Genomic DNA, 17526 nt, shown 5'->3' with positions numbered 1-17526 from the left:
CGAGCACCTGGAGGAAGGAGACGGAGAGACAGCCTGGTGCGTGGGGCTGCCACAGGACCCACCAGGCTGGGGAGACCTACAGGAGGCCTGGTGCTTGGAGGAGGCACCGGAAGGACCGGGCTTGTGGGGGAGCACTGGAGCTCTGGTGCGCAGCCTTGGCACCACTCCCCCAGGCTGGATGACTACTCTAGCCCGGACCCTCCAGAGTGCAGGCACAGGTTGAACCGGGCTGTGGGTGAACACTGGAGATCTAGTGCATACTACGCGCACCTCTCCCTTAGGCTCAACTCCCACATTCGCCCGGCACGAGTGGAGCGCAGGCATAGGACGCACTGCACCCTCCCAGCGCCCCGGAGACACAGCACGCAGAGCCGGCGCAGGATACCCTGGACCGAAACGGCGTACCGGAGACCAGACACGCTGAGCAGGCACAATACGCCCTGGCTGGATGCCAACACTCGCATGACACTTTCGGGGGGCTGTCCTATAGCACACCGGGCTATGGCGCGTACTGGCGACACCGTGCGCTTAACCGCATAACACGGTGCTGACCAGTAACGCGCTGCTTACAATAAGCACAAGGAGTGGGCTCAGGTCTCCAACCTGACTCTTGCCAAAAAAGACAATTTGGGGCTGCCTCTCGTACCTGTCGCGCTGCCGTGCTGCCTCTCATATCGCCGCCGCTCAGCTTTCGCTGCCTCCAGCTCTGCCTTGGGGCGACGATATTCCCCAGCCTGTGCCCAGGGTCCTTTACCGTCCAAAATCTCCTCCCATGTCCATGAGTCCGGAGATCGCTGCTGCCCGATACCACGCTGCTTGGTCCTTGTTTGGTGGCGTGGTTCTGTAACGGGTTTCGTCCTCTTCTGAAGAGGAGTATGAAATGTCGGACCAATGCGCAGCGTGGTAAGTGTCCATAACGATATATTTAATAAATCAAAACGAACACTYAARGAAAATAACAAAAGTACAAACAACCCGAAACAGTCTCGTATGGTGAAAACACTAACACAGGATACAACCACCCACAAAACACAAAMAAAAACAGGCTACCTAAATATGGCTCCCAATCAGAGACAACGACTGACACCTGCCTCTGATTGGGAACCATACTAGGCCAAACACAGAAATAGACAACCTAGACATACAACATAGAATGCCCACCCACATCACACCCTGACCAAACAAAACATAGAAACATYCAAAGCAATCTATGGTCAGGGCGTGACACCAACATCATCTCTTTTATGAATTACTTCTGATAAAGAGTGTACCAGGCATTTCATCTACCTTTAGGGAGCATGATTATCCACAATAGTATTGAAGACATCTGCAAAAGGGCTCAAAGATAAATCAGGTTCAGGGATAGCTGAAATTTAATTAAGGTCACAAAAATAAAGATCATGTAAAAAATAAAAAATAAAAAATAAAAAAGCCTTTATACTGAAGTTTTTAAAGTTCCTCTTTGTGATAACATGAGGCTTAGATTTTTGTATTCTTACATCTCTTAGACAAACAACAAATATTTTTGTTGTCTGAAGCCTGCATTTCCCAATCATCATTTTGGTCACCCAGGATAATAACTTAGGATTTAATAAAATAATACAACAAACTAGTTAACTCTTCAAGTGCACAAAGGTTAGCCGAGCGAGGACGGTAGGTAGACCCCTATAACAGTTATGGATGCATTTTTCCCCAGACAAAGGCTTAAATATAGTAGCTAAACATTTTTGCCAAGGGAAATGGATTTCAGTCAAGAGAGAGAAATTATTTTTAATAAGAATAGCCTCTCTACCACCTCTACCCTGTCTGTCAGCTCTGAACCAATTATAACACTCAATATTAATATCGGAGTCCAGAATATCCCCAGAGATCCAAGTTTCAGTCAATACTAGAATGTCCAAATTTGTCTGCGTAGCCCAGATCTTGATGTAATTAAGTTTAGGAAGTAAGCTCCTAGTGTTTAGATGCATCAACCCAAGTCATTTACGATTTTTTAAGTCACATGGACTCTCCAACTCAAACAAGCTACATTCAGTAGGTAGTTGCAGGTCCTGTCTGATGTTTTTTATTATTTTTATTTAACTAGGCAAGTCAGTTAAAATTCTTATTAACAATGACGGCCTACCCTAGCCAAACCCGGACGACGCTGGGGCCAATTGTGTGCCACCCTATGGGACTCCCAATCACGGCCGGATGTGAGACGCCTCTTGCACTGAGATGCAGTGCCTTTGACCGCTGCYCAACTCAGGAGCCCATTGATATAGTTGATATAGATGAAGGGGAGGAGACAGGTTAAAGAAGGATTTTAAGCCTTAAGACAATTGAGACATGGATTGTGTATGTGTGCCATTCAGAGGGTGAATGGGCAAGTGCCTTTGAACGGGGTATGGTAGTAGGCGCATCGGTTTGTGTCAAGAATTGCAACGCTGCTGGGTTTTTCATGCTCAACACTTTCCCATGTGTATTAAGAATGGTCCACAACCCAAAGGACATCCAGCCAACTTGACACAACTGTGGGAAGCATTGGAGTCAACATGGGCCAGCATCCCTGTGGAATGCTTTCGACACCTTGTAGATTCCATGCCCTGACGATTTGAGGCTGTTCTGAGGGCAAGTGGAGGGGCGGCAACTCAATATTAGGAAGGTGAGCTGTTTTGTACACTCACTTAAAAATCCTTCTATAATCTGTCTCCTCCCCTTCATGTACACTGATTGAAGTGGATTTAACAAGTTACATCTTTAAGGGATTATAGCCTTCACCTGGATTCATATGGTCAGTCTATGTCATGTAAAGAGCAGGTGTTCCTAACGTTTTGTACACTCAGTGTATATATTCAGGTTTAGTTGATTACATGTAAGCCTACACATTGGCAGCAGGGAATCAGCATGGGAGCTGATGCATTTATGTATACAATTTCTACTGGTGCATTTTTAAAGGCTAAATCAGGAGTTTAAAGACCCACTCCGGCTATTTTTGAACCTTCGTCACTCACAAATGACAACCAGTGTATAAATTGGGTAATTTACACACACTTAAGCATCAAACAATACATTTTGAGCAAATGTTTTTTTTTACTCAACTGTGAATGTCCAAGAACTAAACATTTGTAAGAAAGAGAGAAATAGGAGCCTTGTGAATTCAGGAACTGAGCATACCCATTTGAAAAAAGGTGGTCAAATCAAATCAAATAGATGCAGTTATCTTCCCCTGGAGGCAGATACAGAAGTATTCCATTATAAGAAACTGAAATGCTATGCATTTCAAATCCAAGGTCGTGTCCAAACTGGCACCCTGTTCCCTTCATAGTGCACTACCTTTGACCAGGGCTCATAGGGTTCAAAAGTAGTACACTATATAGGGAAAGGGGTGCCATTCGGGACACTGGCCCGTTGTCGTTGCACCAAAGTGCCAGGATGTGACGACACAGAAGAACCTTTTCCTACACACCGAGCGGGATGGGTACAACTAGATATTTACAGAAATACCTCTGCTGCTGGCAATTTGATTTCCTCAACAACAACACTTACTGGCTCAGCGCAAAACATCGTTGTCGGCACTCTGGAGAATGTTTGTCTGCAAAGTAATACTGTGAATCACTGTAAAACTTATGACGATCTTATAAGAGGAATTGTGTAACTCCCTTGTGTTTGCCGCTTTAAAGAGGTTGTTATTATTTCTCTCYCTACTGTGGGATATCTGGCTTCAAGCTAATTGAGCTGTTATTGTATGGCTTCATTTRGAAGACATTACTGTTGGTGTTACATTGATGAAGTAGAGATTCTATGGGCGCTCTAGATCGTCTTATGGACTCTTGCTTTCACATCATCACCACTAGCCCCTCACAATACATGGGAAACCTATTCAAACACCTCTGAAATGAGGACCAGAACAGAAGTGAATCTCCTGTGAGAGAGTATCTGTGCCTCCCTCCCTCTCCCTGGTCTCACAGTGTGGTGGGTGAAACAAAGAGCTGACAAGCCTTGGTCCCCCATGGTGCAGTGGTGACAGACAACCAGAGGCAGAGCAGTGCTCTGCAATAACTACTGCTGCCACCGGCAGCCACTGGCCGCCACTGGCCAGTAGGGAAGAAAGGCTGATAATTACAGCACACAGACCCTGGCTGGGCAGAACAAAACGGCCATGATTACGCCTGTCACGTTGCCGCTTGCTCCTCATTAGGTCCCAGGGAAATCATCCACTGGTAAACAATGTTTAATCTCTCTCTCTTTCTCTCTCTCTTTCTCTCAACTCCAACCAAGAAGTTGGGTGGGTGGAAGAGGGAGGGATGGATGAGGGACAATGGGTTCCTGGAGACCCATCAACAGCATTAGCCCCTCAGCCTACTGACGGCTGAATGGACGGACACACTCAAGAATGTCATTAGCACCAGTTCTTAGTTCAGAGACAGCAGACACTTGAAATTGTCAGGAAACATTGTGTCTCCAAGAGATTGGAGAGAGAGAACGAGAGACAGAAGGGGAGCATCAGAGAGAGATAGAGAGAGCGAGAGACAGAAGGGGAGCATCAGAGAGAGAGAGAGAGAGGTAGAGACAGAAGGGGAGCATCAGAGAGAGAGAGAGAGAGAGAGAGAGAGAGAGAGAGAGAGAGAGAGAGAGAGAGAGAGAGAGAGAGAGAGAGAGAGAGAGAGAGAGAGAGAGAGAGAGAGAGAGAGAGAGAGAGAGAGAGAGAGAGAGAGAAGAGAGAGAGAGAGAGGAAGAGAGAGAGAGAAGAGAGAGAGAGAGAGAGGAGGAGAGAGAGAGAGGAGAGAGAGAGAGAGAGAAGAGAGAGAGAGAGCGCTAAATGGAGTGACCGAGCGAGAGAGAGAGCTAAATGGAGTGACCGAGCGAGGGAGCGAGAGAGAGCTAAATGGAGTGACCGAGCGAGGGAGCGACAGAGAGTACAGTTTCTCTGTACTAAGTGTACTGCAGACACTGAGTTTCTCTCAGTATTGAGTCTAGACCAATGACAGTCCGTTTCTCTGTTGCAGCAGCAGATACTCTCCAGGGGTACTGCATCAAACACTAGACATTGTTGTATTTCTGTTTTCTTTTTTCTGCCAAAGCTAAAATGTTTTACTTGTTGTTAGCATTCGTCATCATTGACAATTATATAAAAGGACATAAAAGCACTCTCCCATTCACAGCCCCTCCTCTATTCTCCTCCATCTGTTAACAAATGCACTTTGCAGTGACAGTTTTTCTGTTTTAATTGAAATGCAAACCCCTAGTTAAAACTGTGCCTTTCTTTSCCCAGTTAATACATTTACGTTAAAAGCGTAATCTTCAGTGTAAACCCYAGTTTATTTAAAACATTATATTATTTTAGTTCATAAAGCAACAGAAGACTATTAAACACCATGTGTGCAAGTCTTGGAATTATCTGTCTTTTCCCATAATTGCTTCCAGATAAATTGGCCTATCCAATTATAACATMTTCCATACAATTTGCATGGTAATATGTATGACTGACACTCAACTATTCTCTTCTCATATTCACCACACATTTCTGGACCACGCTTTTGTTTTTTAAAGATGTCATTGCTCTCCAATTTGTGAGAGTTTAGCAGCCTTGTTTTAAGCACTGCAGAATAAGAAAAGATGGCACACAGACAACATTTGGGAATCATAGAAAGGAGTTCTTCCACAAACATTTGGTTAACAATACATGGGAAAACTCTGATCTCATTCCCATTGAATACCTATTCAAACATATCCAAAATGAAGATCAGAACATAAGTGAATGGCTTTGCACACTGTATTAAACCTTGAACGCTTCACTGACCACCTACACTATTTCTCAGGGAGGGAAGAGTAGTAATACTCTGAATTTCTTCTTTCTACAGCCAATGTGGGTGTTACTTTAAAGCGGCAATAAGCGGTTGAAACAATAGCGTTCTCCCCGCCCACGTTTCGTTAAAAAGCTGTGGGATGGGGCTGGAGAAACGTGACCACTCTCAAATTCATGGAAAGAGCTATGGATGCAAGGACTGACCATCCATTACATCAAAATAATAGTTTTAYCCATGTTTTTAGGCTACATGGTGTTTGTTTACAAACATTGGAGTATAYRAAGCTTATATTTTGGGATCTGATMGGGTATGACAGTTGAACTAAGCTCGGGAGGCATTTKTAAGTTATTTTCTTCAAGAATCAATGGGTAAATATCATTCATTTATGAGTGGAATGTAGCAACTATGGATTGCCCCTTTATTTCAACATTTTGCAACATCATTTTGTYTTTGACTTTAAGTTGGTATGTTTTTCACTATATCCAGTTTAAGAATATTGTTCTTTCTCAAAGCACTCACTAGGGTAAACCTTGTGGTCCTTTACTTYATCAATAATTAAGTAATAACATTGCTTTTTCTCTCTATCTCTCTCTCTGTCTCTCTGTCTCTCTCCCAGATGGATCATGACCCACGGAACCCAGCCTACATCGCTACTCAAGGCCCCCTTCCCTCCACGGTGGCTGATTTCTGGCAGGTACACTCCTCTCTTTCATAAAATCAATATCTTCTCCAGACTTAAGCAACAAGGGAACAGTGTTATTAGAAGTGTAAGTCAAACTGGAGACAAGTGCTTTTTGTAATCCCACCATGGCCTCCTTATATACCACTACACAATCTACTTGCAAATGATAATCAAATATTGCTGCACATTTTATGTATACAGATATGCCTGGTTGTGTCAAACTATAGGAGAGAAAGGGAGGCTGTCTTGAATTATATTAGATTATTTCATGCAAGCGATAAGGTGCATGATAATGGGAGAATTCCGAGGATGGAATTGTTCAGMGCGCATCCCAAATGGCACCCTATTCCATATATAGTGCACTACTTTTTTCACCAGGGTGCATAGTGCTCTGGCCAAAAGTAGAGCACTATGTYGGGAATAGGGTGCCATTTAGGATGCATCCTCTGTCACCCGTGTGCTACTTGAATTGTGCTTCTGAGTGGACGGAATGTCTGGCCCAACATGACAACCGGAGTATGGGCCTCGGCCTGGGCCCCCTCTCTGCCTAATCCCTGTTTGGCTCTGAACACAATCTGAGAGGGGGGGTGGAGGCTCTCTCTCTCTCCTCTCTTCTCCCTAATCTTCTCCCTCCTGTCTTAGTAAATTATAATTTTTTAAAGTGCATTTTACATGGGTCACAACACACTCTACATCATTAAACTATATTAGAACTGTGTCAAGTGTGCTAAACTTTGTTCAATGTGCTAAACATTAGCAAATGCTCTTGGTAACTGTGAAATCATGAGCCATAGGTGAGCATCCTGGTCATCTGATGAGTGTAACAATAATGTTTTATTAGCTTCATTAACCTGGCTGCTGTCTTTCTATCCTACCAATGGCTCTCTAGAGCCTACCTACCTTCTGACCAGCGCCATCTAGACTGTATGTTAGCGAGAAAAATACACCTAAACAGACACTCCTAGTTCTGGAAGGATACAATAGGGACAATAGTGTATTTATTTGTTAAGGGACAGATACAATTAAAACATTGATACATTGAATCTTCGACATGCTTTAGCTTGCGCTAATTTGCACCATCAGCTAATTTGCACCCCCCTACATATGAAGCTGTTAGTGTTTTAACCTTACTATTGTTAAAGTTTACAAAAATACTTTAAGAATTCCACAGCGACAGCTAACAGTGTTTTCCCCAAGTATGGAAAGTAGATTGTACTGTAATTTAGATGCAGATGATTCAATAAGAAGGAATGGATGATAATTCATCATTTTAATCGAGCATTTMATTCCATATTCCTGTTTGTCATGTTTTGTCTTTTTCCTCTAATACTAGTAAATGGGCTCATACATAAAAGTTTGAAGTGTGTGGGGGAGCGTCTCAATAGAATAGCGTGAGGCTGCATGTCACGAGGCAATTACCGGGTYTTGCCTTGTGACAAAATGGCCGTTCTCTGTCTTTTGTYTGCAGATGGTTTGGGAGAATGGCTGTGTGGTCATTGTCATGCTGACGCCCCTCACTGAGAGTGGAGTCAAACAGTGTTACCACTACTGGCCTGACGAGGGGTCCAACCTCTACCACATCTACGAGGTACCAGGCCTGGTTATCCAATGTCTGATGTTRGCTGAAAATGTCAATTGTTTGTTTTTCTAGTCCTATCTATTGTTGCTGTTCTAAATTGGAAATATGGTTATAGTCGTTTTGATTTTAAAATTCATGTGTAATTTCAGCATAATTTGGTTGTACTCAGTTTGAATTGCATTCAACCGTTTACTTATATACTGTAATAGCACAGTCAGTAATACACATTTTCTAACTTTTCTGTAAGGTGCACAGTGCACTGCATATTTAAAATCAAGTGCACTTATAATGACATYTTTTACTGTGTATTCACGGATAACTTACAATAGAATAAGAATGAGAACTCATTATATTTCTATGACTCTGACATAACTTCCTCTATAGGTGAACCTGGTGTCGGAGCACATCTGGTGTGATGACTTCTTGGTTCGTAGTTTCTACCTAAAGAACATGCAGACCAACGAGACTCGCACCGTCACACAGTTCCACTTCCTTACCTGGCTCAACCAGAATGTCCCTGAGTCCAGTCGGACACTCCTGGACTTCCGCAGGTAGGACTTCCTAGAGTCAGGGCTCCACAGGGCTGTCCTCACCACTATCTACAGTTGTAAAAATCTGCAAACTTTCCAAGAAATCCCAGGTTTTCTAGAAATCCTTATCGGAAGATTCCTCGGAAAACATGGATTTCTAGAAAACCTGGGAAAGTTACTAGACTTTTGCAACCCTATTGCTGTCAGATTGATATGGTAACAATAAGGTATTTTGTGGGATTAAACCTTTAGTTCCCTTATTTTCCTCTTACTTTATGTGCCAGTCTTCACATAGATATAAGATATACTATGACTCAGTAAATCTCTTTATTGCTAGCCTTGCTGCTCTCTCAGGCCCACTGAGGAATTTTTCAAATAACAGGACAAGTCTGAGTACTGTGATGTTATATATCCTGGTGTTATTGTATTTGTGCTGCACACTTATGAGGTGAGATCTTCCGGGAAAGAGCAGGGCCAGGATTTGTGGTGAAACACATCATACTGCCATCAAGCCACCAACTGTGGTCAGTGTTGGCATTTTTTTTCTCATGGGGTGAGGGAATGGTGAGGAGAAATACTAGGATTAAAAATGTCTTCTCGCTCAATTTCTTATCACATGCTATTGCAGTAACTCTTGAATCTGAATCTTAGTTTGTGGTTTCGACAGCAATTATCACACTTGAGGGTTCGAGATCATAAACTGCGAGCTAATTCCTCTCTCTGTATGCCGCCATGTATTTAATTAACAAGTCTTACTTCTGATCGAGCAGCACTTTCTTTTATTTCTCAGTTTCATAGCTACCTACCTGTTTTGATTTGTTTTCTTCCTTTTGTTATTTTGCCAGCTAATTAGCGGTTGCCAGTGTCATTTTTGTGATGTTGCAGCTAGTAATATGAGCCCAGTTGCATAGTCACAAAAGTGATCATTGGAAACTGTGACTCTGCAACCAGGGGCCTTGCGGAACCCCCCTGCTCCTCCTCTCTCTCCTCAGCCTCTCTTCCTCTCTCTAATGACCTCTCACCCTTTGCTTGCTCATGATTTGCTTGACTTCCTCTGACTGATACTCTATACGTTTAACTTATTTAAGGATCACCTCCCTCCTTTGAATTCCACCACTTCCCCCCAACCAACCCCCCATTGGTGATCTGCTGTTGTTCCTATGGTCATTTGGTTCATGGTGGGTTTGGTACTTCTGAATTGTGAATTGGTTTTTCGGTTTGTTGCGTAACATTTTCTGTCAATTTACTTTTGATCGATGAAGGAATACTATTCATTTAAATCCAGTTTCTTAAAGAGATAATCATTGGGGATTATAGTGAGAGCTTGAAATAAATCCCTAGGCATAAGTATTCAGTGTCCTGCCGCACATACAGTAAATGTATACAGTTGAAGTCGGAAGTTTACATACACTTAGGTTGAGTCATTAAAACTCTTTTTTTTCAACCACTACACAAATTTCTTGTTAACAAACAATAGTTTTGGCAAGTCGGTTAGGACATCTACTTTGTGCTTTACACAAGTAATTTTTCCAACAATTGTTTACAGACAGATTATTTCACTTATAATTCACTGTATCACAATTCCAGTGGGTCAGAAGTTTACATACACTATGTTGACTGTGCCTTTGAACAGCTTGGAAAATTCCAGAAAATGCCTTTAGAAGCTTCTGATAGGCTACTTGACATAATTTGAGTCAATTGGATGTGTACCTGTGGATGTATTTCAATGCCTACCTTCAAACTCATTGCCTCTTTGCTTGACATCATGGGAAAATCAAAAGAAATCAGCCAAGACCTCAGAAAAAAAATTGTAGACCTCCACAAGTCTGGTTCATCCTTGGGGGCAACTTCCAAACGCCTGACGATACCACGTTCATCTGTACAAACAATAGTACGCAAGTATAAACACCATGGGACCACGCAGCCGTCATACCGCTCAGGAAGGAGACGCGTTCTGTCTCCTAGAGATGAACGTACTTTGGTGCAAAAAGTACAAATCAATCCCAGAACAACAGCAAAGTACCTTGTGAAGATGCTGGAGGAAACATGTACAAAAGTATGAATATCCACAGTAAAACGAGTCCTATATCGACATAACCTGAAAGGCCGCTCAGCAAGGAAGAAGCCACTGCTCCAAAACCGCCATAAAAAAGCCAGACTACGGTTTGCAACTGCACATGGGGACAAAGATCGTACTTTTTGGTGAAATGTCCTCTAATGAAACAAAAATAGATCTGTTTGGCCATAATGACCATTGTTATGTTTGGAGGAAAAAGGMGGAGGCTAACACCATCCCAACTGTGAAGCACAGGGGTGGCAGCATAATGTTGTGCGGGTGCTTTGCTGCAGGAGGGACTGGTGCACTTCACAAAATAGATGGCATCATGAGGTTGGAAAATTATGTGGATATATTGAAGCAACATCTCAAGGCATCAGTCAGGCAGTTAAAGCTTGGTCGCAAATGGGTCTTCCAAGTGGACAATGACCCCAAGTATACTTCCAAAGTTGTGGGAAAATGGCTTAAGGACAACAAAGTCAAGGTATTGGAGTGGCCATCGCAAAGCCCTGACCTCAATCCTATAGAAATTTGTGGGCAGAACTGAGAAAGCATGTGCGAGCAAGGAGGCCTACAAACTTGCTCAGTTACACCAGCTCTGTCAGGAGGAATGGGCCAAAATTCACCCAACTTATTGTGGGAAGCGTTTGACCCAAGGTAAACAATTTAAACGCAATGCTACCAAATACTAATTGAGTGTATGTAAACTTCTTACCCACTGGGGAATGTGATGAAAGAAATAAAAGCTGAAATAAATCATTCTCTCTACTATTATTCTGACATTTCACATTCTTAAAATAAAGTGGTGATCCTAACTGACCTAAGACAGGGAATTTTTACTGGGATTAAATGTCAGGAATTGTGAAAAACTGAGTTGAAATATATTTTCAGCTAAGATGTATGTAAACTTCCGATTTCAACTGTAAGTACTGTAGTAGGGTTGAATATTTTCCTGGTATTTTACAAATGTTCCAACCTGAAAGTAAATCACTTTTCTCTCGGGTAAATCGGTATTTCCCACCAAAACCGGAAGTGTCATTCAAAAGAAGTATAGAGCATATAAATATGTCTGGATTTGATTAGAGCTTTGATCAGGATGAAAAGATTTAAACCTGATGCTACCTGAGCCTGATGAGTCATGTATTAAATACAATTTTTATAATCCCTACATAAATGACATTTAATGAGCCCAAGCCTAAAAAAGACCAAATGATTGTTCCATTATCCAATACATATAACCTATGATATAGGCTACTGCACATTATGCACAACAGAAAAACATAACAGCCCATAGATGTAGCTAGCTATATGATCTCTTGGGTAAATAAATGAAACTAGCTCCAGTAGGCTAATCRTTTTGAGTGTGAACTGTATTACTGTACTGTATTGTATTATACTGTATTATATGGAATGGAATTACGCACATCGTTCAAGCCATGATAAAGCAGAAGAGAACATGCAAATCTGGTGCAGCAAATGCGGTTTTGTTGTACTTATCTTCATCATTCTAATGACATGCTTCAATATTATAGGACTAGAATTAGTTGCAGAAGGCTTTCACTTCTCTTCATGAAGATTGAATGATTATCGGTCTGAATAAATAACTTCTAAAGCCATCTTCCCTCGTTCCCTCTTCTTTCAAATTACCCGTGAGTTCTATTGGCTGCTGTATTTAACATTCAGCAAAAAAAAGTGTGCGTCCCTCTTTGAATAGTCTATTGGTATAAGAAATGCCCAAAGGATTATGTCCAGCAAGCTATTCTAGTCTAGCTTTTCCTGCATGGGACTCCAAGAGCTAAGTAGCGCTTTTTAAGGAGAGGCCAGTGAAGCGCAGGTGCGTGCGTATTGCGGCAAGAGACAGAGGCTATAAGTTAGAAGCTTATGATGTATAACCCATCATTCATTAACTAAATATAAGGCTAAATATAAGGCTAATACTGCATTGAATGTATTACCTGAAAGATGGAGGCTGGAACATCTATATATAAGGCTATATATCAATCTAGAACAGGATTAAACATTTTGGATGCAATTTGAATGGAGTTGATGGAGAGAGAGAAAGACTGCGAAAGAGTGCTCGCGTGTGCACTGATTTAAAGCAATGATATTCTAGTGACAGGCTGTTTTAAAACTCTGGAGCTGCAATTAAAAAACAAGATGACCCCAGAAAGCCAGACGGAGATGGGTAAATTAGACGCGCATTCAGTCTTTATATTACTGTAGCATYGGCTATGCTGCAGCAAATGTAGGCCTACCTGTCACAAGAAAAACAGTTACCATGATGAGGTGATAGGTCTACATGCATTGTGAAGTGCGCTCCATACTGAGATGGGCTGTCTGTCACCACCCTGAGCGTTGATTCATCATGCAGAGGCCGTAGAGAAGCCATATTTAGACATTGCATATAATTTAACAGTTCCATTACATGCCATGCTGTTCATATAAATAATTTATTATAATTTACCGGTTTCTTGCAGTTATTTATCTTTGGAAAAGGGAATGGTTTTGGGCGGTAAATTCCGGGTAAAGCTTGGTTACTGGGATTTCAACCCTATACATTCAACCCTACACTGTAGTATACATACAGATGGAAGTTGAATACTTATTTAGTTCTAGAAATTTCAGTAAGATCATTAGCCTACTGCATGTACTTTTATGGGAGTGAGTGACCCCTAACCTCCACCACCCCTTCCCCTTTAACATTTTAGTGACCCCTAACCTCCACCACCCCTTCCCCTTTAACATTTTAGTGACCCCTAACCTCCACCACCCCTTCCCCTTTAACATTTTAGTTCTTGCGCTCCATGATGAAAAGATCTGGTCCAGCATAATTCACCCCCACAACAACAGCCAATTAACAATGTGAGGGCCGCTGTACGGTGCTGCTGGCAGGAGTGTGTCTCGCCACTGTGTAATGTCTTTAATTGTACAAGGTTAATGCATGGCGGACAAGGGGCTGCATCTCAAAATGGCACCCTGGTCAAAGGCAGAGCACTAATGTGTCATTTTTTGATGCAGATACCCAGCAGCCACCACACCTCATTACCACAATCCAATATATCACCACTGCAATGGCATATCTTCATTAAGTCAGTCTTCATTAATTATGGTTGTGAAATGTGGATTTATATATATTTTTATAGATTGAGAAGAGATGTATCTTTTCAAAGTCCACAGTATCATTATAATATTTAACCTTGATGTAGACTTGTTCTCGTCTTCGGGGCCTTATTAATATGAGAAGTGTTGACCAATTAAAACCGATCATAATGAGAATAAAATTGGTTCAATCACTGGGTGTACTCTATTATTTTATATTTCATTTGATCTCATTTTMATGTTGTGATTTGACATAAGGTTTATGATGCTTTATGTCTGTCTGTTCTGTTGCAGAAAGGTTAACAAGTGCTACCGGGGAAGGTCTTGTCCTATAATAGTCCACTGCAGGCAAGTATAAACAGTATTGTACCTCATTAGAGGAAGTAAATGATGTAATCACAGAATGCCATGTGTCTAAGGTGGGTCTTACATCTATGATTATAACACCCCTCTCTCTCAGAGTCATACTATTATGCGTAGATCTATTATGCATAGATCTACTGGGTTTCCTTTCATGTATATGCTCCAAACCACAGTTCCCAAAAATAGATCAACCCTGAACCTGAAATAAATGGTTGGAATATAGTTTATACACTGAACAAAAATATAAACACAAAATGAAAGGTGTTGGTCCCGTGTTTCATGAGCTGAAATAAAAGATCCCAGAAATGTTCCATACGCACAAAAATGTTTTTCTCTCACATTTTGTGCACAAATTTGTTTACATCCCTGTTCGTGAGCATTTCTCCTTTGTCAAGATAATCCATCCACCTGACAGGTGTGGCATATCAGGAAGCTGTTTAAACAGTATGATCATTACACAGGTGCACCTTGTGCTGGGAACAATAAAAGGCCACTCTAATATGTGCAGTTTTGTCACGCAACACAATGCCACAGATGTCTCAAGTTTTGAAAGAGCATGCAATTGGAATGCTGACTGCAGGAATGTCCACCAGAGCTGTTGCCAGAGAATTTAATGTTCATTTCTCTATAAGCCACCTCCAATGTCAATTTAGATAATTTGGCAGTACGTCCAAAAGGCCTCAAACCGAAGACTACGTGTAACCACGCCAGCCCAGGACCTCCACATCCAGCTTCTTCACCTGCGGGATCGTCAAGGACCAGCCACCTGGACAGCTGATGAAACTATGGGTTTGCACAACTGAAGAATTTCTGCACAAACTGTCAGAAACCGTCTCAGGGAAGCTCATCTGCGTGCGCGTCGTCCTCAACAGGGTATTGACCTGACTGCAGTTCGGCGTATTAACCGACTTCAGTGGGAAAATGCTCACCTTCATTGGCCACTGGCACGCTGGAGAAATGTGCTCTTCACGGATGAATCCTGGTTTTAGCTGTAACGGGCACATGGCAGACAGCCTGTATGGCGTTGTGTGGGCGAGAAGATTGCTGATGTCAATGTTGTGAACAGTGTGCCCCATGGTGGTGGTAGGGTTATGGTATAGGCAGGCATAAGCTACAAACAACGAATACAATTGCATTTTATCATTGGCAATTTGAATGATGAGATACCGTGACAAGATCCTGAGGCCCATTGTCGTGCCATTTATCCACCTCCATCACCTCATGTTTCAGCGTGATAATACACGGCCCCATGTCGCAAGGATCAGTACACAATTCCAGGAAGCTGAAAATGTCCCAGTTCGTCCATGGCCTGCATACTCAACAGACATGTCACCCATTGAGCATGTTTGGGATGCTCTGGATCGACGAGTACAACAGCGGGTTACAGTTCCCGCTAATATCCAGCAACTTTGCACAGCCATTGACAACATTCTACAGGCCACAATCAACAGCCTGATCAACTCTATGGAAAGGAGATGTGTTGCGCTGCATGAGGCAATGGTGGTCACACCAGATACTGACTGGTTTTCTGATCCACGACCCTACCTTTTTTTAAGGTATCTGTGACCAACAGATGCATATCTGTATTCCCAGTCATGTGAAATCCGTAGATTAGGGCCTAAATAAATTATAAGGGTTAACTGATTTCCTTATATGAACTGTAACTCACTAAAATGTTTGATATTGTTGTATGTTGAGTTTATATTTTTGTTCAGTGTAGTTTAAAGCTTGTGTTTTCAGTTTTCATATAACCAATAGCACAAGCAGCAACATTAGCATAGCTATAGCCTAGTAGACTATACAGAGGCACCTTGCAGATAAATCACAGGTCTCTATCTCAGCTCAGATCAGTTTAGCTCAGCTCTGAGAGGCTAGCCAGTCGAGGCCAGGCAGGCAAACAAACATCTTAAAATGTGTTTTCTGTGGCCCAGGGCTTTGTCCTCAGCCTTATCTTTGATCAGTTCATAATGACCCGTGCTAGGCGTTGCTAGGTATCGATACATACTGCAAACTGCAGACCTCAGATCCCAGACATAGATAGCGGTATTGCCCCAGAGTCCCAGTCTACGTTCCAAATGGCACCCTAGTCTATTCATAGTGGTACTACCAGACCCTAGTCAAAAGTTCTGCACTACAAAGGGATAAGGGGGCATTTGAGAAGCACATCCTGTATACTGTAGCGGGATTATGCCCAATTATCTCTGCCTAGTTTGTTCAGATACACAACCGTGTGTTTACTGTGTGTGTATGTACACCTCTCGTGCTTTTTTTAAGGGGATTTGGTGTCAGATTTAGAAATGAAAAGACATAGATTAAAAACATAGATTCAAATAGTATTGCATCTCTATTCATCAAACTAAATGTTCAGTTTACCCCCTATTTTTTCTACATGTATGGAGTGTTTTTGTTAGTTTTTCACCAGCAATTTTAATAAATAAATGTACTCTTCTTTGCATCATATTGCAGCTTTGCCACTTTTGAGGATGGTTTACTATTCCTGTTATTAAATTTAAACCCCAGAACAACCTTTTTATACAGAAATCATCATGGTTTGATGTCGTTCAGCCTCTCAAAATAGCGTTAGTAATTGTATATGCTTGGAATATTAAACCCTCCTCTATGTTGCCACTTGTTAAAAGCAGCTCACATTTTTACAAGCTGATACAATATCAAACAACAAAAAATTGCATTCAAAATTAACAACTCATTTAGGGCTATAAGTAAAAATTGTATTGACCAAAACGATAACACATTGAAATAGTCTTGTGTCTGTTAAGTCATGCTAATGACAGCCCATCTCTCTCTGTCTCTCCCTCTCTCTCTCTATTGCAGCAACGGCGCTGGGAGGAGTGGAACGTACATTCTGATTGACATGGTTCTCAATAAGATGGCTAAAGGTGGGAGTCAGACAGCTTTTCTTTTCTCCTTACGCATGTTAAGCAGCATCGCCATGTCAACGTTAAAGCCTTACTTTTTCAGCTGTGGGTCTTTAAAAGCATTAGAGGGTGACTGGCTCGGGTGCAGCTTCACTGAATTAATGATCGATGGGAGAGAAAACAATATGGAGATATATATCAGTATTCCTATTCACATTGATGATGTCAGATGTAAATGCAGTTTAAGAGTTCCTATTCTGGCAATTTATGTCAAGCAAATTGTAAATTTGTTCATGCAGATAAATTCATCCTGTTTATTGGAATTTAATGCCATTTCTTTTCAGCAAACAGTATACCTAATTGTGTTCATGTAGTCTCCCATGCACTTTTGTTGGAATGTGCTCTTCCATTCAAATTGAAAGCACCTTACACCAATTGCTTCAGCATGGCATTCACACACACACGCATTTGTTCAAGACCTATTCTCCTCTTGGTTTGTCGTGTGTGTGTGTGTGTGTGTGTGTGTGTGTGTGTGTGTGTGTGTGTGTGTGT

General features: G+C 41.9%; 1 protein-coding gene across 4 annotated transcripts in view; it reads left to right on the top strand.

Annotated features, from left to right (window-relative positions):
- The window catches only part of LOC111979770 (receptor-type tyrosine-protein phosphatase N2), a 189051-nt gene extending 171652 nt beyond the window's left edge, over nucleotides 1–17399 (top strand). For 3 of the 4 annotated variants that reach the window (XM_070448912.1, XM_024010465.2, XM_024010463.2), the window contains 5 exons: nucleotides 6406–6483; nucleotides 7940–8059; nucleotides 8435–8601; nucleotides 14030–14083; nucleotides 16931–17399. In XM_070448912.1, the coding sequence (XP_070305013.1) occupies nucleotides 6406–6483; nucleotides 7940–8059; nucleotides 8435–8601; nucleotides 14030–14083; nucleotides 16931–17348 (837 nt within the window). In that variant the 3' untranslated portion in view covers nucleotides 17349–17399. The remainder of the gene's footprint in view (nucleotides 1–6405; nucleotides 6484–7939; nucleotides 8060–8434; nucleotides 8602–14029; nucleotides 14084–16930) is intronic. The other variant, XM_070448911.1, reaches the window with a different exon arrangement.
- Nucleotides 17400–17526: the final 127 nt, after the last annotated feature.

The sequence above is a fragment of the Salvelinus sp. IW2-2015 genome, linkage group LG19 (genome assembly GCF_002910315.2).
Source record: "Salvelinus sp. IW2-2015 linkage group LG19, ASM291031v2, whole genome shotgun sequence".
NCBI classification, from domain to species: Eukaryota; Metazoa; Chordata; class Actinopteri; order Salmoniformes; family Salmonidae; genus Salvelinus; species Salvelinus sp. IW2-2015.
Note: the sequence above shows the minus strand (reverse complement) of the source record. Positions and strands in the feature narration are given on the sequence as shown.